General features: G+C 39.2%; 1 protein-coding gene across 7 annotated transcripts in view; it reads left to right on the forward strand.

Moving 5' to 3' along the window:
• Positions 1-25,635, forward strand: part of NEK11 (NIMA related kinase 11) — a 283,992-nt gene that overhangs the window by 45,744 nt on the left and 212,613 nt on the right. For all 7 annotated transcript variants that reach the window (XM_072651314.1, XM_072651315.1, XM_072651313.1 and 4 more), the window contains one exon: positions 17,511-17,676. In XM_072651314.1, the coding sequence (XP_072507415.1) occupies positions 17,511-17,676 (166 nt within the window). The remainder of the gene's footprint in view (positions 1-17,510; positions 17,677-25,635) is intronic.

The raw sequence follows: 25,635 nt of genomic DNA on the forward strand, positions 1-25,635 counted from the left end.
TCAGTAGACAAGGTGGGATGGGGGAGAAATTCATGGCGTCAAGAAAGTAAGTTAAAATGTGAAACAGAAAACTGAGGACAGATCCTTAGGAAATGCCCTAAATGCAAAGGAGTGAGAAGACCAAAGGAGATAAGACTCCTAAGGAGATAAAGGAGTGATTACAGAGAGCAGAGCCAGTGTGTAGAAGCCACAGAAAGAGGGAGGGCATTGCTGGGGTTTGCAGTTGGTGGCTACTGGAATTGGGGTGAAGGGAGGCGCAATGACATGAAAAAGAGAATCAGACAAGTGGGAAGTGAGGTTGGGGGTTTGTGGAAAGGGGAGAAAGTTCAGAATAGTTGTTGGAAATGGAATATGGAGTCAAGGGATGAACATGATGAACCAAGGGGAGCAGAGCATCAGTGAAAGACTCAGCTGGGTTTACTGAAGCATAGATTTGCCTTCGGATTGACCAATGTGATTTTGCAAGGGTCTTTAGCATTGCTCTGTAGGCCAGAAGTAGCAGTCAGGAAAGGTGATGATGTGAAGTCCAGGAAAAGGCTATTCTCAGGTTCAGAGATTGTCCAGGAAGGGACAACAAAATCTGTTCCAGGGGTAGAGTGTCACTGAAGTGGCTGGTCATGTTTCCAGGCTTTGTAGGGAGGCAAATGAAGGCTGAAGGGGATTGACAGAGCTTAACACTGAAATGGGTTAGATGATTTGGGCTCTACATTTATTTTAGTTTAACCTGAAGATAAAATCATAGCATTGAGAACTGGAAGGGACCTCAGATGCCATCAGGTTCAACCCTTTTATTTTACTGAGGCCCAGAGAGTTGACAACTTTTCTGAGTTCACATGGATAGCAAAGTGGCATAAAAAGAGAGGCTAACTGGACGTACTAATCATGGACAACTCATTCTGCCTTTGGGATTTTTATCTGTAAACCAAGGGGGTGGGATTGGATCATGCCCAAGGACCCTATGAGTTCTACATGTGTGATCCTATAATAACAATTCCTAACATCTTTTCTGGACATAAGATGCTTTGCCCCGCTGGCTTTTTAAGCTTCTTCAAACCTTATAGCTTTGTGAGTCTACCATTTCAAAGTTTGATTTCCTTAGTTGAAAATCTCTTTGAATTACTTTTTTCTAAAGCAAACTCTAGGATCTCTAGATGTAATGCACAAAGGAAACCACTTGCAGGTTTCTTTTATATCATATGCTTGGTCAGCAGCTTGAAGTGCAGGAGTAGCACCTGATCCCAGGTTACTTTGAAAAGTCTTGTTAAGCAGTGTCAAATTCTGTGAAAACCATCTCAGGACCAGGCAGCAGGAGCTTGTGTTGTCGAAAGAAACTTCATTTAAGTCAGACTGTCTTCTCAAGTCCATTCCCTGAAAAAGGAACTGGAAATATTTTGAGAACTGCTAATAACACATTACTCTCTGGCTCTTCTCTTTCTCTCATGTGCAGTCGCCACTGACTATTTTATGTTACAAATCAATAAAAAAAAAATCCATATATTGTCATCTAGGGAAACAAGATCCTTTCAAGTATTGGAAGCCAGTACAATTTTTGTGAGTGGTAAAAGATCCTGGATGTTTTGGGTGTCAAAAAGCACAGTTTTATTGTGTGTTTATATATATATATAATATATACACACACACACATATGTATATATGTATGTATATATTCTCTCCATCCCCCCTCCCTCCCTCTCTTTCTCTCTCCCCGCCGTCTCTCCCCCCTTCTCCCCCTCTCTGTCTCCCTCTCTCTCTCTCTTTCCCTCTCTCTCTCTCTCTCTTTCTCTCTCCCTCTCTCCCTCTCTCTCTCCCTCCCTCTCTCTCTCCATCTCTCTCCCTCTCTCTCTCCCTCCTTCTCTCCCTCTCTCTTCCCCTCTCTCTCCCTCTTGCTCCCTCTCTCTGCCTTCCCTGCATCTCTCCCCATCTGTCTGTATGTCTGTCTTCATTTCTCTGTATATCTCTCCTCTTCTCCTTTATCCCTTTTGTCTTCTCTCTCTCCTTCCCTTATTTTTCCTCTTCTTCTCTCCCTTCTCTTACCTTATTTTAATATATACACATTTTATATACATATATGTATGTTTATACACATACATAGAGGCATCTATATATTTTATTTTTATACATCTGTTATGTGTATTATAGAGGTATAAACCACCAAGGCAGGTTATATATGTGTGTATATGTATGCATGTATATACATATATGTGTGTATAAACCACCAAGAGAACCCATGGGTGAGGTCAGGCACTCCTCGGTCTCAATGGTGGCATTGCCTTGCAAAATCACACATGCTCAGTCAAAACCTTCTTATTGCTACTTCTTGTTGGGTCCTTACTTTCCCATCAGAGGTTGGGCTGTTGTTGAAATGTGTTGGGAGCCAGCCACTCAAACACTCTCAGGCTAATCAACTGCACTATTTCTCCCTTGTGCTACTTATAGGCTCTTCTACATAATGGGGATGAATCTGAGTTATTTTGGGAATATTTGATCTCATGTTCCTTTACAGTGCTTGTGAATGTCAAGCACTGACTCTTCTGCCTTGCTCCTCCAAAGCTCAGTCCTCAGTTTAGCTCGGCTGAACAAATATATCTTTTGTCTGTAAAAATGAAATTCCATCACTTCTCTGTGTACATTTATATACACATTCAATAAAATACATTATATCGCTTGGGTTTTTGTTGGTCAACAGTTCATCTCATTTTAAAGGGCTAAGTGACTTTTTAGAAAAAGACTAAGCTTCCACCTGTTTTTCATAGAGCTTAGCATAAATGGCTGGAAATCAAGGGTGAAAGTGAGTAGGTAACACACAGGATGTTTGGTTTCCTCCTTTGGAGAGAGGAAGAGGGAAAGGAATAGGATTTCACTACCTCTCCTCCTGGCTCATGGTTGATCAGAAAGTCAATTTGCTCAGTCATTGATTAAAGCTTGGATCCTGACTGGAGCGTCTGCTCATGATGGCAGAACAACACTGCCTGCTCCTGTGACTAGTCCAGCCACTCCATGGTAACTTCTGCATGTGAGTCCTGACATGTTTAAAGGCTTCAGTTTTCTGGGTAATTTGTTCTAGGTCAAGTCCAAAACCTCCAAATCATGGTGGAATTTTGGGAAAAGGCTGCCTAGGTTTCTGTGGTTCCCTGTCACCTCAATACTCTTCCTCTATCTCTTCCATGTATCTGTATGTGGAACCTAAATGTATGTTTGTATATGTGTATGTGTATATATATATACATGTATATAATAAAAATATAAAAAATTTGAAACTAAATTATTTGCTTAAACCTTTCATAGGATGTATGCCAATATAGATAAATCATAATCTTCCCCCTTTTAAAATAAAATAATCATTTCTACATTGAGACCTTAATTAAACTAAAGTGAAGTCAAGCTATTATATTTTAAAGCAATTCCACATATTGCAATTAAGATGATGAAATATCAAATATTAGTGAACCTGACACTTGGATTGCAAACTCCATTTTGACCATCATAATGTTGGCATATGCCTCACATAATTGCACATAATTTTATTTGATAACATTTCATTGAAGTCCTAGGTAATTTTTAAATGTTATTTTGGGATGTCGATCATTAAATCAGCAAGTTTATTAGACGTTCTGAGGTTTTTTGTTTTCATTTTTGATTTACATAGGGTTTATTTTTCTTTAACTCATCCAAGGCAAGTAACTGTATCCCATGTGTTGATCCTCCTTCCACTACTCCTATGCATCTATCACCATCTTATGGTTTTTATGCTTTGACTTTTCATCATATCTGATGAACTCCATGAAATCCTTTTTATTTCCAGAATTGTTTTGTGACATCATGAATGAAAAATGAGCACGAGTGAGCTATTAGACTATTGAACTTTTAAAGCAGAATTAATGTACACCAGAACCAGTATGGCATGATGTCATTGAGATTTGGGAAGCAGAGGCAGGAAGAACTGGGTTCAGATTCCATCCCTGACACATTCTGGTTCTGTGACCAAGGACAAGTCATTTAACCATTCAGTTCTCCAGGTATTTCTCTAATATAAGTTGCAAAGCAGATACAGGTCTTCCCGAGTAGAGGGAGTTTCCTCATCCTATAGAAGTAAAATCATAGGTCTGATAAAAATAAAACAAAACCTGAAACAACCTAAGTTAAGCCAACTAATTAAACTAACTGAGTATACTTGGAAGGTTGTGTTTTCATACTCTTGTTGACCTGGTCACTGTTTAATTGCATTATGGACATAAAATATGTACTTCAGTCCAGTGGCTCTCAAATTATGTTCCAGGAGCTCAGATGACATTCAATATGTAATATCAGTACTCTTGTTTCTTAGAAGATCTGATCCTTTTTTTCTTCTCCTCCAAATAGCTAAACATTTTGACACAAAACATGTATTACATAACTAAACCTTTTAGATAATTGACTAAGACATTTATAAATATTCCACTGGAGTAAATACTCTGAAATTGCTTGCAGTGATACTCTTTTAGGGACAACAAGGTACTATATTTGGGGTGCCTTCTTCCCTTAAGTGATTCTGAGATATGGTGGGGACCCTGCATTCCTTCTCCCAAGACATAGTACAAGAGGCTCATATGTGAGCTGCAGCACTCACTGCAGATAATTCTGATCATTAGAATAATTATGAATTTTGTTAACTAGCAAAGAATATTGATGAGAATATTGTAATTAAAAACATTTAAATAAAGACAACCCCATCTCAATGTTACATCACAAAACCTATCACTGTTTGTCTGGTTAATTCTAATGAATTATTTTTATAAACACCAAATAGGAAAAGAAAAAAATTTCCTCATTTGATTGCTTGCCAGGTTGGTGTTGCTTCTTCCACAATTAACAAGGACACTTAATTTTGCAGAACAAAGACAACAAATCCAAGACAAGGGATAATAATGGTAATTTGTAGGGGTGAGGGTAGGGTCTAGTTGTTATGGTCATAACTTTAGGATTAGAAGGGACGTGAGGGTCCCTTTTTCCTTATACACTTGCAAGTCAAGACATTACTCTTCTAATGTTCTTGGTCCTTTTCAAGAACGAAGGACAAACAGCAATACACCTGAGGAAACTGAGGCCATGAGAGATTAAAGAACTTGCCCAAGGTCATGTAGCATATTATCTTTCCACCCAACAGCAAGCTCCAATAATATAGTGCCCTATGGCCACTGCCAAAAAAGCTAATACAACCTTAGAATTGAAAAGAGCCACTTGAATATGGACTGAATCTTATCTGAGACACTTTTCAGAACGCTACGAAAAAGGGCTCCTACTCATATTAAAGAATTAACAACAGAAATGATTAAATTTATGTAGCAGAAAGATTAAATTCATGTAGTGAAACTATTTACAAATCCTATGCTGTTAAAGTGCTGCACTCAATATGCCAGCAAATTTGGAAAACTCAACAGTGGCCACTAGATTGGCAGTGCCAAGGAAAGTTCAAGTTACCAAACAATTGTGTTCATTTCACACACCAGCAAGGTTATGCCTAAGACTTGGCAAGCTAGACTTTAGCATTATGTGAACTAAGAAATACTGGAAGAGCAGGTTGAATTTCGCAGAGGCAGAGGAACTAGAGACCAAATTGGCAACATTCATTGGATTATGGAGAAAGCAAGAAGTTCCAGAAAAAAAAAACCATTCTGTTTCGCTGACTACACTAAAGCGTTTGTGGGGATCACAACAAAATGTGGCAAGTCCTCAAAGACATGGGAGTACCAGATCATCTTGTCTCTGGAGGAACCTGTGTGAAGGTCAAGAAGCAACAGTTAGGACTAAACAGGGAACAACTGATTGATTTAAGATTGAAAGGCTTTATATTGTCACCTTATTTATTTAACTTACATGCAGAGTACATTGTATGAAATGCTAGACTGGACAAATCTAAAGCCAGAATTAAGGTTGCCAGGAGACATATGAACAATCTCGGATATGCACTCTGATGGCAGAAAGTGAAGAATTAAGAAGCCTGTTGATGACTGTGAAAGAGAGTGAAAAAGCAGCCTTGAAGCTTGACATTAAAAAAAAATCCTTTTTAAAAAAACAAAAAACCATTAAATGCTTAATGTAAAAGAACCTGGTCCTATCACTTCCTGGCAGATAGAGGGAGAAGAAATGGAAGTATTGTCAGATATTATATTCGGTTTCAAAGATCTTGTTATTGGTGGCTGCAGCCATGAAATTAAATGATATTTGCTATTTGGAAGAAAAGCTAAGGCAAATCTGGACAGCATACCAAAAAGCAGAGACATCACCTTGCCGACAAAGGTTTGTATAGTCAAAGCTATGGTTTTTCCAGTAGTAATGTATGGCTGTGAGAGTTAGATTATAAAGAAAGATGAGTGCTGCAAAACTGATGCATTCAAATTATGTTGCTGGAGAGGGAAACTTTTAAGAGTCTCTTGAACAACAAGGATAAATTAGTCAGTACTTAAAGAAATTAATTCAGCCTGTTCATGGGAAGGACAAATACTGAAGCTTATACTTTGGCTACATAACAAGATGGGACTCATTGGAAAAGACCCTAATATTGGGAAAGATTAAAGGCAAAAGGAGAAGGGGATGGCAGAGAATGAGTTGGATACATAGTGTCACGGAAATAATGGAGGTGAGCTTGGACAAACTTTGTAAGATAGTGGAGGTTAGAAGGACCTAGCATGCTATGGCCTATTGGACATGAATGAATGACTGAATGACAACAAGAAGAACTATCAGACAATTAGTAATAGAATGAATTGCTTCATTAGCTTTTGAGTTCTCATCTTTGGAAATGCTCAAGCTGAAGTTGACTGACCAACTACCTCTTGCAGAGCGGATACCTTCATAGAATGGAGGTGGTGGTGGTGGGGTGACTAGAAGACACGCAAGCTTCCGGATAAGGAACTCGAATGCTAGAGAGGATGTGACTTGCCTGATGTCCTGCAGCTTCTTAGAGGCAGAAACAGGACTAGAACCCCAGTCATCTTTCTCCCAGTCCACTGCTCATTATGGTAGCCTATTCTGCCTCTTGATTATACCCCATCACAGCCCTCACACTGTCATCTTGGAAGAAGATTCCTGTGTTCAGTGGGAGGTTGGACTGCCTGATCTTTAATGACCCATTCATTTACCAGCTGCCCCATGGGATCACAGCATCCTAGGTCTAGAGTTGGAAAAGACTTTAGAGCACCTAATTCAACCCTCTTCTTTTACAGATGACGAAACCTTGTCCAAGGTCACCTAGCTATTAAGTGGAAGAGCCAGTATTTGAACTTGGGTCCTGGGACTCTTGAGTTCACTTACTCTTTTCCATTGTACCAGTAGTCATCCACTATATTAAATAAGCTGTTATTAGCGTCATCATTCAGTCATTCATTAATCAAACATTTATTAAGCACCTTCACCAAGAAGCTCCACTCAAAGAGAAGTCTTGAACCTCTGTTAAATCTGTGGCATAAAAAAAGAAGGAAAAATAGTTTGTTTTTTTATGCAAGAGACGCATGAATTGCAAAGTGAACATGTATTTGTAAGGTAGCTTCCTGTACTTCTAGCAGTTGGTTTATTAGCTGCCTTTCATGTCCCTTTTAGATTCTAAAATGCTATGGTGGGCTATCCCTTAAAATTTTTTTTTCTGCAAAAGGAATTAAAATGTATATGTAGGTACCTTTTTTCCTTCCCACATTCTGTCTCTAAGGATTCTAAATATATTTAAATCTCCCTCTCTGCCCTTCTCCCTCCCTTTCTGAAATAGGGTTAAATATAGTTCATTAAGAAGACAACACTGTGCTTTCACGGGCTGTGGCTACCCTACTTCATTCACCTAACAAGGTACCTCTCATGGATTCTCAGCTCTGTGTTAAGCCCAGGGACATGGTGCTGAGCAGATTCTGTATTTCCCAGCAGAGTGAAATTTTGGGGATAACATGATTATTAGGTGTTTCTGATTCATTCAGTTTGTGGTTCATTGTTACTCCTTCCATGGCTGAAATTTCTATTTACTGTGTGCCTTCTGATCCCTTAAAATACTTTTTAAAAGGCAATTAGCATAATCTCATATGCTATACTGGCATGTGATATAAACAGTATTGAATTTTTGGCATTACCTTTATCAAATCACAGATCCTCAGATGAGGATCTCTTTGCTCATTTTTCTAATTCCTTGCATATTGCCTTGGAATAACCTTTAGTGATATCAACTAATGACGTTGGAAAATAAATAATATGCGTTGGAATTATATGAAAGAGCATATATTATGGACCATGGTTGATTCATAGCTTTATCATTCAATAATGATCTCAATATTGCTCTAAGCTATTTATCCAGGTATATAAATGAAATGAGAGACAGTGTGGCATAGTAGATAAAGAACCTTAAGTGTAAGACAAAATCTTCTTTTATTTGTGTCCTACTAAAGCTGAATATGGATGAAAGGAGGAAGGAAAAAATGGGAAATGGAATTGTGTGTTTATAGTAGATTGATCTTTTGAAAATAACTCCAATTCAAAAAACATTTATTAAATTCCTGTTATGAGCAATGCTAGGTGTTTGATGCTGTGGATACAGAATGAAAAACAAAATAGGCTTTGGCACCTCCACAGGTAAATATAAGCAAGATAGTCTGAGTAGAGACAAAGAACCAGGAGGTAGGGGAATCCACAAAGTTGTGCAGAGGTAGTACACCTGTGCTGAGCCTGCCCTCCTGGCCAAGGAGAACGCTTGTCAGATGCGTGGGAGATGAAGTGCTAACACAGGGGAACAAATTAACAGTGCCTTTGACTGGAACATAGGGGGCATGTAAGACAGTCATGATAGCAGCAGTGTCTATCACTATTTTGTCCTTCTATCTTGTGACTTTTCTCTAAGAGGGGACAAAATGGTCCCAGGATAGGATTAACCCATTTTTCTGATTACCCAAAGGCATAAAAAATTCCATCCATATGTAGTTGGGGCCTCTCCTACTTGTTGGATTTCTGAAGACCATGCAAGTTACCACATCCTTCACCATATTCTTTTCTGATGACTAGATGTAGTTCAACATGGAGATGAGAGAAGCCAAGAACCATTGTATCCTTGTTGCATAGCCTTGCTGTTTTAGGGCAAAGTAAATTTCCTTTTGTTAATTGCTGAATGACTTGTGAAGGTCTTCATACAATCCATCATTGAATCTGATGTGGGAGAGTGTGGTCATTAGAACTGTCTTTGTCAGGAATGATGTGAAAGTAGGTTGTAGCCAGATTATGGAGGTTTAGAGTTAGAGGAGTTTGAATTTTATTCTAAAGACAATATTGAGCCACTGATGATTTTTGCATAGAATGTTGAAATGAGCAGATCTTTGTTTTAGGAAAGTCATTCTGAAAGCTTTATTAAGGATGTATTATTAAAGAGAAAGAATGGAGTCCAGGAGTCTTTCTAAAACAGTTCAATGAAGTTGAATGGGGGTGTGACCTACAGTGGGGGCTTTGTAAGTGGAGAAGAGATGGATACAGGAACCATTTTAGAGTTAAAAATTGTTAAGACCAGCAACTGATATTAGATATGTGGGTTGAGAAAGGTTTCTCTCCAGGATATTTATACTGATGGACAAGCTCTACAGCTTGCCTGTGTAACTGTGTGTCGTACTCTCGGCAGTAGGTATTCTTTATCCACTTGGTTTTTCCTGTACAATTGATCAGATCAAGCTCTTTTGAGTGGTTGTGAATCTTGTCTAGGAGACTCTGGAGTGTTTTGGGTCATGAAACCAAAGAAATAAGTCAATAAGAGCAGCTTCCATGGAAGGTCATGGTCCCTCTATAAATTCAGCACATCTTTCTAGACCTTGGATGCTTACTTGGCAGTCTAAAGATTTATTTCATGTTGATAAAGACACTGAAACATCCTGACCTGACTTTTGATCATCAAGGAGTGATTACAGGATATTGGTGTCATCATTAAGTATATTTTATTTGGGAACTGGAGATTCACAAATACTATATACATCAATTAATTAATCTTTATTTAATTAAAAATTTTATTCCCCAGTTATGCTGAGTAGCATGTTCCTACATCTGCAGTCAACTGAGGATAAAAAAATTTAGCTGTTTCCAAATACAGAGGTGGAGGCTGACCAGCAAAAAGAAATGCAGCCCTGACAGGTGCTTATTTGTGGACTAGGTAGAGAAAGAATGCTGAAGGTCATTGGTTTGTGACTGTTGGAAATTCTGGTATTCAAGTGAACAATATTGGGTCAGTTTATAGTTAAGACAACCAAGAGAAATTGATGAGATGTCTTATTCAAGATTTTTTATTTGAATTCTATCTAATAAAGCCATAAGACATGGACATAGAAGTCATTAATTGGTTCTTTCAAGTGTCATCTTAAGAGTCACCTCCCTCAAGAGGGAAGTCTTTCATGATTTTCCCAGTTGTTAATGCTTTTCTTAGCTCTTGAAATCACTTTATTTTTATTTGGTATATAGCTTGCTTTTATTTATCTGTCAATAGATTGTATTATTCTCCTCCCACCACCCCATAATGTAAGTGAGGTACTTGATGGAGGGGACCATATCTTCATATTCACTACCTAACACGATGTCTGGCAGATAAGAGACTCTTAATAATGCCTGTTCATTGATTGATAGGATGCAGTATCATTTAAGACCCCAAACCTCTTATACAAAAAGCAGATCAATCCGAGAAACTCTTTTTCAATTGGAGTGGATGTTCTGACTCTTGAGATTTGGAAGCTGTGTGAAGAGGCTTGGAGTGCTAGCATTCCTATCTCCAGATGTAGCTGCAAAATGGAAACAATGCATTTTAAAGCCAGGTTAGCCCCTATGATCTTAGCTTGTTGATTAATTCAGTACGTCATTTCTCCCTAAGGAAGAAGGCAACCAGGAATTCTGGGCTGTCTAAACTCTTCATCAGTAAAAGTGTACAGGATGGATAGGAGGAGAAGAACACAAAATGAATTTTATTTCATGGAAGTTATTTATTTCTTCTCTTACATTCACAGATAGAAAGACCTAATGAACATTTATTAAGTACCTACTATGTGCCAGCCCTGTGCTCAGTGCTAGGGATAAAGATGCTTATTTTAAAGTGTTTGTAGTCAGAGAAGGAAGAAAATTGTTTTTGGAGCCCAGGATTTTATATGATTTTCTTTATCAAAATCATATATCAACCTGAAGAATATTTCTTTATCAAGTCGATAAGGTGCCATTGGGGAAAATAAGCCCTTTGTCTTGCTGAGCTATGGTAACATTTAACTTTTAAGAAATAAATTTAGAAAAATCAAATTTCCACACAATAGTAAATTGTAGGGGCACAGACTATTATTAATCAAAAGGTGGCTGTATGTAAGTCATTTAGATCAGTTGTTTGCCAGCTAGCTGGACAAACATTTATCTTGTTAAAAACTTTTTGAAAAGGAGCTTGTGCTATATAATTCAATTAACATTTATTAAGCAGCTCCAATGGACAGAGCACTGTGGGAGGTACTGGGTGTGACCACAACAGTGATGATAATGGCACTTATATGTCACTTTGAGGTTGGCAAAGCACTTTCCAGGTGGCTCATTTTAGGAGGTATTTGGTATTATTATTTTTGTTTCATATCGTAGGAAACCTTGGCAGCCCTAGAGGTAAAGTGACTTGCCCAGGTTCGTGTAGCTAGTAAATGTCTGAGTTTGGATTTGAACTTGGGTCCTTGACACCAGGTGAGTCTGGCCACTCATTGTGCTATCTAGCTATCTAGGAATCAGTAACAGAATGGAAAACAGACCCTTCCTACAGGGATCCTACATTGTCTTGGGGAGAAGTAGTCAGTGTGTTCACTAATAAAGTAATACAAAACAGTCAGAGGAAGGAGCAAACACTAGTCATGAAGGCATTCGGGGAGCCTTCATGTAGGAGGAGGCACTGAAACTAAACCCTGACGAAAACTAAAGATTCTCAGAGGCAGAGATGAGGAAGAAGCCCATTGCAGGGATGTGGGACAGCCTACACTGAGGTTGTAGGGTGGGAGGAAAAATCACAGGAAATGAGGCTGCCAAGGTGAGATCAGAGAGGAATTTAAATACCAAGCCTGGGAGAATTCATCATGGCTTTGAGGGCTGAACCGTCAAGCCTTCCAGGCAGCTGACTATCCCTTCAGTTTTTCCATCCCTGTGGTTTGAGATGACTTCCTCTTATTGTGACCCTACTGGACACTAAGCACAGTTGGTCTGCCTTCTTCCCTGCCCAAGTGTCCTTCACATAATGTCAGGGGGGTAAAGGACTCTTCACTTATTCTTTGGTCTCATCATGCTAGGGCATCCTGGCTCTTCATTTTGTCTGCCTTAGCTTCTCCATCTGTAAAATGGGGATAATAATAGCACCAAGGTTGTTGTGAGGGTAAAATAAGGCAAAGTTTGTAGAGTGCTTGGCATAGTGCCTGGCATATAGTAGGTACTATATGAATGTGAGCTGTTAGTATTAGCTATTGTTCATGTAAGTTTCCTCATAGGTCTTATTTCTAGGCTCTTCAGTCATGATCAGAGGTGGATTCAGTGGAGATCCATACCATGAAATGAGAGAAAAGCCTTGCTGCTGGATGGTGGTCATGGGTATAGTGCCTGGCACATAGCTGACAATAAATACCTGTTGTTTGATGATAAACAGTACAATACTTGGCACACAGTAGATTCTTAGGGCAGGTGGGTGCTACAGTGGATAAAGTATTGTGTAACATTTAAGATTATGTGGACTCCTTGACAGATATTAAGTAATTAATAAATTCTGTTTTATTCATGATGATGATGATGAGCCCAGTACCTGTACACAGCTAGTGCTTAATAAATACAACCATGTTGATTGATGGTGGTGATATCAATCAACAAACATTAATCAATAAACAATGATCAATGCACATTTATTTAAGCACCTCACATGTGCCAGGCACTGTGTGCTAAGTGCTGGTTATATGTGTGTCAAATGAGGAACTAGATTTTAAGGAAGAAAAATTCACAATTCATTGATTTTCAAAGTTCTTTGTGGAATTTAAGTCAGCTTGCCACTTTCAAAGAGAAAGACTAGGGCATTGGAACAAGACTGAACCTTTTTTTTTTTTAAATCAGAAAGGAAAGAAAAAGTATGCAGGGCTCCATGCTCTAAGCATATCTGTCTGGAGGCCTGGTTTTACTGTTGACATAAAGTTTCTCCCAAGCAGTTGCATTTTTGATCAGCATTTATTATGTTACCAAAGATCAGTCACTGAGCCAATGACAAGCTATCCTTGACATGTTGAATATTTTTTGCTGTCTTTGGCTTCTGAACATCTAATATGAAGCAATCTATAATGGAGGAGACTGTCTGTCAGCTCAGCAAAGTGACATGCTTTGTGAGGAGGAAGGCAGACTGCCCTGGTGTCAGCCGGAGAGGATTATAGCAGATATCCCCGGTCTTGATGGCGCTAACCCAATCTGAAAAGCTGTAGACAAATCTGAATTTATGCTTTATCATCAGGCTGCCAGATGGGTTCAGACAACTATATGTAAAAATTCATGGTCTGTTACTCAGTAATTGATGTTTGGAAAGAAGCTATCATATGGGGTTTTACCGTGTTTGTTTCTGAATGTCAGGAGAGCGTCTTTAGCTTGTAAAAGGTTTTGTATCTTTCTGTTTCGCTACGGTGACTTTTACCACTATACAACAATGGACAGCCAATTACTTTGAGAAGAATAAGAACATGAAGATGTCATTTTCGCTTTACATGTAGTAATTGAAAATTGAATTATGTATGTAAACATATATTGAGAGATACAGATGATTACAGGCTCCATTTTGTGTATTTACACTCCTACAGATAATAGTCAAAATCAGCATTTTATCATGTTGCCCAATTTCTTGATAGAACCTCCTTTCTGTAGAGTGGAAAGGCTTCTAGTACAAAAATGATAATGGGCTATATATCTATCCCCTTAAGGACCACCCCTAGCTAAGTGAGCACTGCTTTAGAACCCATTTCACTCCCAAGAAGCAAAAGGTACTGTGTATTAGCTACCTTAGAAAGAAAAAATTCAATTCTGTTCAACAAACATTCATTACTATGTGTTAGATTCGATAATTGAGAGTTGGGTCTAGGATTAATTGAGAGGAGGAAGACTGCTTCAGGAAATTGTATGGCCCCTTCAATGACCCCAAACTCTCCCCAGAAGCAAATTCCACCCTTTTATTATTTTAAAAAAATAAAATGTTATTGATATGTTTTGGTTTTTATGATATCAACATTTCACAAAACATCCTTCCCTTCCATTCTGAGTCCCAGAAGGCTCTCTCTCATAACAAAGAATAAGAGAGAGGGTTCCTCAAATAAAAGAATAGAAATAATAAAACAATTAAGAAATAATAAAATAAGCAATAAAACGATAAGCAACAAAAGAAAGTTCTTCAAAACTAATTGACATAATGAAAAAGTCTGCCTTTGTGTAGTGTTCCACACTTGTGGACACCCCACTCTATCCCGCCTCTGCAAAGAAGCAGGAAGAGAGGAGGTGAAAGGCCCATGTCTTTAATGCCAGTATTCTCCTGGGATTGTTCGATGAATCATGGAAGTGAAATCTCTGAAAAATTAAAAAAGTGTCCTACAGAGGGCAGTGGAGAAGCAGATTGTTGAATAGGCTATCATACTTAACATAAGAACATCAAAGATGAGCTAGAATGATGTATGAGTGATAAAGAAAACATGCTACTCCTCAGGCCAGAGCTAGGTAAGGGTATGATAGCTGGGGCCTTCTTGAGATTCCAGGAGAAATTGGGGAGGATCTCTTAGCAAATTGGGTAAAACCTTGATAGTGAGCTTACGGGAGAGAATGGACAAAAGTTACCCAGGGTGCAGGGGTCAGGATGGACTGTGATCTGAAGAGGTGGTGGGAACTTCCACCTAAATTTGAATAGATGAAAATTGCCATGTCAAGTACTGGGAGCACAAAGATAAAAAATGAAATAGAGCCATACCCAAGAAGTGCCCATTCTGCTTTATGAAGAATTTCATTTAATATCAGTGCTTTGGATTATGAGGAGTTCCCTTTAAATTTATGAGGACTAATTTGCATTTGGTAGCTTCAGTAACAGCTGAGCCCCCGATTGAGAGTCACCCTATAATCTTCATCATTGTCTAGTTGGCTCCTGTTGTGCTAAGTTCTCCGTTCATTAACAAATCATTCAATTTTGGAAACATGGTTTTATTGACCCTAAAGAAGAAAAAGTCCATCACTAGGCAGTCTGTCTGTAGGGTGATGCAAAGACCATCTGTCTCCTAAAGAAGTGTTGGACTTGTGGTCTTTCTCAGTGGAGGGAGTGCCTGGGCTGGTAAAATCACAGATCCTTGAGGAATTTGTTGTCTTTTTAAACCAACTTCATATTATTTTGAGTTTTACCAAGGAAGCTTTATAGTGTTTCTGCCATTCTTTGCAGTTAGCACAATCTCTTTGGCAATAGGAGCATTTGAAAACCTTCAATATGAATAGGGAATCTATCATCTCTTTGGAATTTGTGGGGGACATTCTGTGTGATTAGAGTAGAAAAATGATTTCTCTTTCCCTTCCTGTGGAATGTCTGGACTTAGAATCATAGACCTGATTTAGAACCCTGGCTCTGCTGCTAACTACCTATGTGATTCCATGCCTTGGTTGCCTCGTCTGTAATAGGGCAATGGAGGGAACAAGGTAGGGGGAGAAGTTGAACCAGATGACTTCTACTGGTTTCATTTTGGTCTTAGATTTAAGATCCTCACGAGAGCAGCCAGAATTAATTCTCTTTTATTTCCTATACATTACCCTATTACTTAACACAATGCCTGGTACAGGGTAGATACTTAATAAATCCTTAATCATTTGACAGTCATATGCGAGGATCTCTTACAAAATGTCTACTTCTTCTGTTATCTTTTTCATTAGAGTGTGGGTGTTTGATGATGATAGGTTTCACTGATATTAGGGAGAGAATTTGACTTGTATTAGTTTAGAAGTGTGAAAAAAGGAGATTTGCCTTACATATAGCACAGAAACTCAGGGCAATATTATGGTAAAAAAATTTATCTATACCCATCCTTTGTAGACCTATCATCTTAATCTGCCTTAAAATTAACTTTTGAAAAGTTGTCTTTTAAAATTACATTGATTGTCTTAGAATCACCTTTGCCTCTGCCTTAATTCTTGGCTTACATGGCAAGCAGAAATCAATTTTGGTAGGGTTCATGGAAATAAGTTCTCTCTTTTCTGTTCATGAATTTTTCCTATTTGTACTATAATTCAAAATTTTATAGATTAAAACACAGTGTATAATAACAGAGTGCTGGCAATAGTGGGACCTGGCTGGCCACAATTGGCCAGGATTGGGCTATCTAGACAGTAGCTAGACATTTAACCATTTGTGGGAAGGAAAGGAATTGAATACCAGAGAAAAAGACAGAGTTGAAAGACTCAAACTGTAAGGTGGGTAAGTTAGCTAAGGTAGAGTGCAACATACAGGCAAGATTTAGAGTCTGGAAGAGTCACTAAGAGAGTACGTGTTGACCCTGAGTGTGAGCTCTGATGTTAGAATAGAAGTTCTTGGTTTTTTGGCCCTAATTTATTTTTTTTCTACGAATAATATTTTATTTTTGCCAATTCTACATAAAAACCATTTTTAACATTCATTAAAAAAAATTGAGTTCTAGATTCTCTCTCTCCTCTTCCCCCTCCCTGAGGCAGTAGGCAATTTGATATGTTATACATGTACATTCATGTAAAACACATTTCCATATTAGTCATGTTGTGAAAGAAAACACAGACCAAAAAACTCCCACAAAAATAAGGTGAAAAATAGTATGCTTCAATCTGCATCCAGACTCCATCCATTCTTTCTCTGGAGGTGGATAGCATTTTTCAACGAGTCCCTTGGAATTGTGTTAGATCATTGTATTTCTGAGAATAGCTAAGTTATTCACAGTTGTTCATTTTACAATATTGCTGTTACTATGTACAGTGTTCTCCTGGTTCTGCTGTCTTCACCTTGCATCAGTTCATGGAAGTCTTTGCAAGTTTTTCTGAAATCACCATGCTCATCATTTTTTATTAGCACAATAATATTCCATTACAATCATGTACCACAACTTGTTCAGCCACTTCCCAACTGATGGACATCCTCCCCCAAGTTCCAATTTTTTGTCACCATAAAGAGGTGCTATAAATATTTTTGTAAAAATAGATTTTTTTCTTCTTTTCTTTGAACTCTTTGGGATACAGACCTAGCAGTGGTATTACTGAATCAAAGGGTATGCACAGTTTTAAAGCCCTGTGGACATAGTTCCAGATTGCTCCACCAACAATTCTGCCTCTGTTTGAGCACCTACTGAATGGCCCTTGGTCTACAGGTGTGGGGTTCAGGGGTGTACAGGTGATACTTGCCCCTGATTTGCTTAGTATTTGAGGCACTGGGATGGCTGGTACATTTTGATACAGTGTGATATATACTGAACCCATGCCCTTAGCCATCCTATCCTGTTCTCTTCTTTCCTTCACTGCAGAAAGGTTTTGAAGGAAATATCTGTTGGAGACCTGAAGCCAAATGAAACAGTTCAGGCAAACTTGGAAGCACAGCTCCTCTCTAAACTTGATCACCCAGCCATCGTCAAGTTTCATGCCAGCTTTATGGAACAAGATAATTTCTGCATCATCACTGAGTACTGTGAGGTAAGACTTGGAGCTAATTCTGTAGTCTAATAAGGTCATTTCTTCCTGGATGGAAACCAGACTATAATCGTTTTGCTGGAAAAAAATCTCTCAAACAAAGCCATCTTGGAAACAAATTATAGGGTGAATTATAGGGCACCAAATTATAGGGTGAATATGAACACCTGTAGAGCAATTACCTCTAGGAATCTAACAAGTTCCGAAGAAGTGTTCTTTTCTTATACTATTTAGAGAGAATCATTATAGTGGAATGTTAGGAGAATGCCTTAGGAAACTAGCTTGTTTATTATTTTTAAAACCCAAGCAATTGCTACATGCGATAATTTCATGCGATTTTGAATTCAGTGGTGTGAGACAATGAGTATGTAGCGCTTCTGGGACCCACTTTTCACATATAGGGCTCCCAGAATAACTACTTTGGGGTCAAGGTGCTTTCTGGGTCCACAACTGCTCAGCATAATAGTTAATGGGCATCTAATGATGTTTGCTTTGTCCCTAGCCAGTCAGAGGACCCAGGTAGTTCAGACCCTAACCCATGAGTAGCTTAGTAGGATTTGCAATAGAAAATCTCCCTGCCCCCCATTGACCAAAGGGACACTCTCACATAAATATTCATGCTACCAGTGGGGAAGATGAACTTGCAGAGGGATCATCATAAAGGGCCCACATGTGTGGAATATGTGTGGAGATGGAATTCACATCTTGGATTACGCAGAACTCTTAATGTCTTCTGGTGATTCCTAACGCTGCTGTTCTTAGGTAGAGGTATCTTTTGAACGCACTGTCCAAAAAGCAGATGGAGTCACCTCAGGGAAGATTAGATATTTTCTTTTTTAACTCTGTGGGAGCTCAAAACCTGCTATTAAAGAGAACTATTTAACTTAGCTCTCCACACTCTTTTATACCCCCAATATAGCTTGGTTGTAAAGGATGCAAGTTAAGTGTTCTCCATCCATTTAGCCTAAATTCCTATCTTTATTATGCGTATCTGTCAGTTTGATGCAAAATATAGTTTTCATACTATATCTTGCCCAGCAAAAACCTTGGTTTTCCTTCAGATAAGTTACCCATTTTCATCCTACAGGAGCATTACCCATGTAACACCTCTTTGCCTTCTTTTATCCATTTATGAAAAGAAAATGCCTTTGACCTTCTATACTGGATATTTGAGATTTTTTTATAATGGTTTTCGTACATTTGTTAACTGAGTCTAAAAATTCTCTCCCCTAAGCAATGAATGTTTGGTTTTGAGGTCCTTTTAGGTTCTGCTTGAGGGATGGGGAAGTGAAGATGATGTCCAGTGGGGAAGGGGCTTGGTGTGAAAATGGCCAGGAATTAGCATGTAGGCCTTGTTCCAGACTGTGTTTTGTTTTTTCTTCAAGAAAAAAGAGAAAATAGGGGTTCATTTCTTTGTTTTTAAACCCAAAGAATTCTTAATGGGTGTATAGCACCTCTGGCTCCATAGCCACTTAACATAATAGTTGACAGGCATCCAATGGTATTTACTCATTGGGTGATGTCAGTTCCATGTGTTTTTTTACCTTGGCAGAGTAGGGAACAGTACAGGGCAAGGAAAAGATTGCAAAGGGACTAGATTTGGGCAAGGAGAATGTGTTAGACCATCTCAGTTCAAAAATATCACCTCCATACATTTCACTAATGTAGATTCATTTGGGTTACAAGGTGCTGAGTCATTTAAAATGCAAATCTCTCCACGCCCCCATTAAACGTTATTCATGCTTTATGGAGAAATTACTTTAATTAAATAAAAACTTGTCTGAGTTCTAGTTTTCAGTTTGCCTAGAGCCTGCTTTTAGCCAATGCTTGATTTGATTCAGGGACCAATTCGAACGGCTGAAAATTTGTTTCTTCTGGTAAAGGCCTATCTCCCTAGGCTTAAGATAATCAGTTTAGGTCCATCAGTTCTTCTCAGTGTCTTATCCCTCTTCTCTTTGGAAGAGAGAAAAGAAATAAAGAACAAGAGAGGGGAGAAAAGGAGAAAGTGTGGCTATGTTAACTTTTCCTTCCTCTCCTCTTCTTTCCTTTTCTTTTTCTCTTTTCAGAGTTCTGAAGGTTTTCTCTTCATAAAAAAATTAAAATACTTTTTTAGGAATAAGGAGGGGCTACTGTAAAAAATGTCTGTTTCTTTCTCCAAGGGACATCATGAAGGCTGGCTAATTAACCAGTCAGTCAATCAACAGTATTTATTAAGTGCCTGCTCTGGGGGTATAAATACAAAGGAAAAGACAATTACTGTTCACAAGGAACCTACCTTTTGACAGATGATTTTAACTTTTCTTTGTGTCATGGACCCCCTGGCAGTCAGGGAAGCCTGTGGACTCCTCAGAATTATATGTTTAAATTCACAAAATAAAATACATAAGATTACAGAGGAAACTAGTTATATTGAAAGAGTTACAAAAGTATGTTAAAAAACAAGTTCACAGACCAGAGAATAAAAGCCCCCTGTTTTAATGGGTTCAGGAGATGGAATTGCATGTGTGAAAGCATATTGAACTTTTAGTAGTTATGTGAAATCCAGGATGGTGGTGATATCGTTGCTATGCTTACTTAGTATGTGAATTATACTTTTGGCAGGGGGCAGCTAGGTGGTGCAGTGGATAAAGTACCAGTGCAGGAGTCAGGAGGACCTGAGTTCAAAATCTCACCTCAGACACTTGACACTCACTAGCTGTGTGACCTTGGGCAAGTCACTTAACCCCAATTGTCTCATCCTGGGTCATCTCCAGGCATCCTGATAAATATCTGGTCACTGGATTCAGATGGCTCTGGAGGAGAAGTGAGGCTGGTGACCTGCACAGCCCTTCCTCACTCAAAACAAAGTCAAGTGCAAGTCATGTCATTATTTTTCTAATGGCATGGTCTTCAGCAATGAAGGACAAACACACATAGTTTTGGCTCTTAATTGACCTATCTCCTCAACCCAAAAATAAGAGGTGACATCAGTCACATGTCGAAAGTTACTAAAGAAATCTAGAGAACACTGGGAATCCTGGCATGGAAACTGGGCAATCATGTCAGCCTCCACTGGCCCCACTTGGCCTCTGTCCTCTTAATATCCTGGCATTCTGCCTGGTGCATGGCACATGGGGCATCCTGTGACCAAGTGTGCTCTTCAGGAAATATCAATTCTTCTTGTATCTGAGTTTTGAGAAAATCAAAGCTCTGCTGTCTCATCTCATTAAAAGCAAAGGCAGTCTTTAATATTATTGTACCAGTATATAATCAGGCCCAGATCAGACATCTTCTCATTGCGCCACCTTGGGCAAGCCACCTATTCCTCTGTGCCTCAGTTTCCTCACCTGTAAAATGAGAGGGTTGAACCTGGTGGCCTTCTTCAGCTCTAGATCTGTGATCCTATGGTCATAGAAGAATTGCATTGGTTTCCTCATCTGTAAACTGGGTTGAACTTGGTAGCCTCTAAGGTCCCTGCCAGCTCTAAATCTGTCATCCCAAGGTCTTATGACCCACCAAAGCCTGCATTCCACTGTCTCAGCCTTTGTAATATGTCTGGGGTCACCTCTCTACCAGAATGAGGTCTCAGAGCAGGACTTTAGTGGTATGAAGACAATACAAAGCCAAAGTGCTGCCCATTCATCTGAGTTTTCTTTTCCTTCCTTCCTTCCTTCCTTCCTTCCTTCCTTCCTTCCTTCCTTCCTTCCTTCCTTTCCCTCCCTTCCTCCTTCCTTCCCTTCCTTCTTTTCTTCCTTCCTCCTTCCTTCCCTGCCTTTTTTCATCCTTCTTTTCCTTCCTTCTTTTCTTCCTCCCTCCACTCCCTCCCTCCCACTTTCCCTCCTTCCTTCCCTCCTCTCCTCTCTTCCTCCTTCCTTCCCTCCCTTCCTTCTTTGCTTCCTTTCCTTTCCTCTTTCCATCTCTCCCTCCTTTACTTCTTTCCTTCCCTTCCTTCCTTTCTTCTTTCCCTTCCCTTCCCTTTCCTTTCCTTCCCTCTTTCTTTCCCTCCTTCTCTCTCTCTCTTTCTTTCTTTCTTCCTTCCTTAACACTATGCTAGACCATGGAGACTTTATTATTATTATTATTACTATTAGACACAGTCTCTGCCCTCAAGACACATATTCTAAGAAGGAAAATATGACACATAGACAAATACAAAACATGCCAGATACAAAATGAGATAGCAGAGGACAAATACAGATCAGGTAGCATATGAAAAACTGAGAAAGAAAAGATCACATTCATATGGTCAGGAAAACCTTTACAGAGGAGAAAATAGATGAAAGAGAAGATTTTATGAGGAAAGATGGTAGAAAGAACATTTGAAATCAATGAAAACAATTGGGTTTGAATGTTAACCCTGTGATTTATTAGGTATAGGATTTTGACCAAGTCACTTAATTTCTTTTTTTACCCTACTTAATAGTATTTTTTTTTCCAATTACATGTAAAGATAGTTTTCAGTATTCATTTTTGTAGGATTTTGAGTCTCAAATTTATTCTCCCTCCCTCCACCCTCTCCAAGACAGTAAACAATATGATATATGTTATACGGATACAATGATATTAAACACATTTCCACATTAGTCATGTTATGAAAGAAGAATGATGACAAAAGAGAAAAACCACAAGAAAGAAAAAAACAGAAAAAAGGAAATAATATGCTTCGATCTGCTTTCAGACTCCATGGTTCTTTCTCTGAATGTGGATAGCATTTTCTGTCATGAATCTTTTGGAATCGTTTTAGATCACTGCATTTCTGAGAAGACCTAAGTCAGTCATAGTGGATCATCACATGGTGTTGTGTGTACGACGTTCTCCTAGCTCTGCTCACTTCATTCAGCATCAGCTCATGTCTTTCCAGGTTTTTCTGAAATCTGCCTGCTCGTCATTTCTTACAGAGCTAGTATTTCGTTACATTTATATACCACAGCTTATTCAGTCATTCCTCAATTGATGGACATCCTCTCAATTTCCAATTCTTCGCCACCACAAAAAGAGATGCTATAAATATTTTTGTACATGTGGGTTCTTTCCCCTTTGCTATGATCTCTTTGGGATACTAACCTATAGTGATATTACTGGGTCAAAGGGTATGCACAGTTTTATAGCCCTTTGGGCATAGTTCCAAATGACTGGATCAATTCACAACTCCACCAGTAGTGGATTAGAGTTGCAATTTTCCCACATCTACAACATTTATCATTTTCCTTTTCTTTCATAATAGCCAATCGGATAGGATGCATTTCTCTTTCTTCTTGATTCACCTTCTGTTTCTGAGACAGGTGATGACTGGTATTACTGCTATTACAGTGACTTAGCAACAGCATGAGTTACCCCCCCCCCCCAGAAAACTATGTTTTAAAACACTTCTTAGTGGCCTCAATGAAAAAAAAAAGACATACTTTTTTCTCTATGTGTTAATTTAAAAATGATGGGTAGTTTCAAAATGGATTGACCTGTTCTCTCAGACAGGAGGTGGGTTGCCATGGCAGCAGGAGAATCCGTAGATTCCCAGGGCATTGCTGAGAGTCTGAGCTGCTGGGACCAATTCAAAGGACGTCACACATGAGCATGTCTTAGTCCCTTGTTGTTATCAGGTGTATCCCTCATCTTTAGACCCACAGTTGACTTCAAATCACACAAACCAGGTGACACCCCCTCTTTTCTTAGGGAAGATATTAATAGTTGAAATGACAGGCCTGCTACATAGGAATATGATGTTAACATCAGAGGAATGGAGTGTCCTTCTCTTTTAGTTTTAGTGATACAGTATTGTGTAGAGAAGGCTGATCCCGATTAATGAGAATTAAATACACGGGTAGATTTTGGTTTTGGTTGTTGCCCTTCATTCTCAAGAGGACCAAAATGACATCACCATGATAAAGTGAAGTTTCAGTGTATTCAACTTTGGCTAATCAGACCAATATGAGCCTGGAGTGCTCTACCACAGATTGGACACGGATAGTCCGTGTGAACATTTGGAATGGTTACTCCAAATTTGCACATCCTGCGTTTACTTTATGCTGTCTCAATTCTGCTTGCTCATAGAGCACAGTGCCCTTTCTGATGTGGACACGCCATGCTGAGTGGTCCTGTGCCAGTGTCTCCCATGTTGCACAGTCAAATCCAAAGTTCTTGAGAGAGAACTTGAGTGTCCTTGTATTGCTTCTTCTGACCACCAAGTGATTGCCTACCCCATGCGAGTTCTCCATAAAATAGTCTTTTTGGCAAGTGTACATTTTGCATTCAAACAATGTGACCAGCCCATTGGAGTTGCACTCTCTGAAGCATAGTTTGAATGCTTGGCACTTTAGTTCAAGCATGGACCTCAGTGTCTGGTACCTTATCCTGCCAGGTGATCCTCAGAATCTTCCTAAGACAGTTCAAATGGAAGTGATTCAGCTTCCTGGCATGGAGCTGGTAGACTGTCCACAAACATATAACAATGAGGTCAGCACAACGGCTCTGTAGATCTTCAGTTTGGTAGTCAGTCTAATACCACTCCTCTCCCAAACTTTTCTTCAGAGCCTCCCAAACACTGAGCTAGCTCTGGTAATGCATGCGTCAACCTCATTGTCAATGTGTACATCCCTAGAAAGTACACTACCAAGGTAAGTGAACTTATCCACAGCATTCAAAACTTCTCCATTTGTTGTAACTGATGGTTTCACATATGGATGGTGTGGTGGTAGCTGATGGAGCACCTGTGTTTTCTTAGTGTTCATTATTAGGCCAAAATGAGCACAGATAGCAGAGAACTGATCCATACTTTGTTGCATCTCAGCTTTAGAGGCTGCATTGAGTGCATAATCATCTGCAAATAGAAAATATGCACCAACACTCCCTCCACTTTGGTCTTGGCTTGTAGATAGAATATTTTTCAAATACATCAAGCACAAGCATTGGAACAGAAGATGGTTTCCTATCTCAAAGCTCTTGTATTCTGATAGGAGAAGAGAAAGCATAAAAGGAGGTGAGGAGGTGGCGAGGCCACTGGGAGGAAGGTGGAACAGTCTGGCAAGTAAGTTGAGTTGAGAGTAAAGTGAGCAGCAGCTGGTCCTCATGCGAAATAACATAAAATTCAGCTCTTTAAATCATCCTTATAATAAAATGATGGCTCATAGAGCTCTCTAGCCTTTTAAACCAAAAGTCAGCCAGCTAAGACTGTAATTTGGAACTGTTGGTCATAGGAACATAGATTTGGGACCGAACTAACCCATTAGAGTTGTTGAAACTGAGGCACAGAGTGGTTAAGGCACTTGTCTGCAAGTGCATAGTAGAGCCAGGATTCAAGTTCAGCGCCTCTGACTGTAAAGCCAATGTTCTTTCTACTGTAGTATGTACTTTCTGTGGCCTGAAAAGTGTGGATAGAACCACTGTGATGCTTAATTAAGAAGCCTTCCTACTACCATGTGAATTTTTAGTAGCCCTAAACTTAACTACTTCTTATGTGAGGGATGCAGTTAACTAGTGGGTTGATAGTAGATCCATACAGGTCTGTAATATCTCTTCAGGGATGTCTAGTTGAATGGGCCTCAAGTGGGTCAATTGTTTTGAGATCTTGCTAGGACTTTGGAGCTTCTCAAGGAGGGAGCAGGAAACAGTGTGGCACTGTGAAAGGAGCCCTGACAGTGGAATCAAAGGACCTGGGTTTCAGTCCTGCCTCTTAAGATTATTGCTTGTGTGAAAGTCATTTGGAACTGGGCAGGACACTGTACCCTGTGCTTCTTCCTTAATAATTATGAGTGCTGGACTTGAAATCATGATGTCCTGGGTTCAGATACCACCTTAGCCATGTGGTGGCTATGTGACCCAGGGCTTAATCACTTAACCTCCCTGGACCTCAGTTTCCTCATCTATACAATGACACCTAGATGAACTCTAAGCCCCTTCCAGCCTGAGGATATATTCCTTAACCTATTAGGAAAAGCCCACAATACATGTCACCTTCTATAAACAATAGAAATCCGTAGCATAGTTTCC

This window comes from Notamacropus eugenii, chromosome 3 (assembly GCF_028372415.1).
Source record: "Notamacropus eugenii isolate mMacEug1 chromosome 3, mMacEug1.pri_v2, whole genome shotgun sequence".
NCBI classification, from domain to species: domain Eukaryota; kingdom Metazoa; phylum Chordata; class Mammalia; order Diprotodontia; family Macropodidae; genus Notamacropus; species Notamacropus eugenii.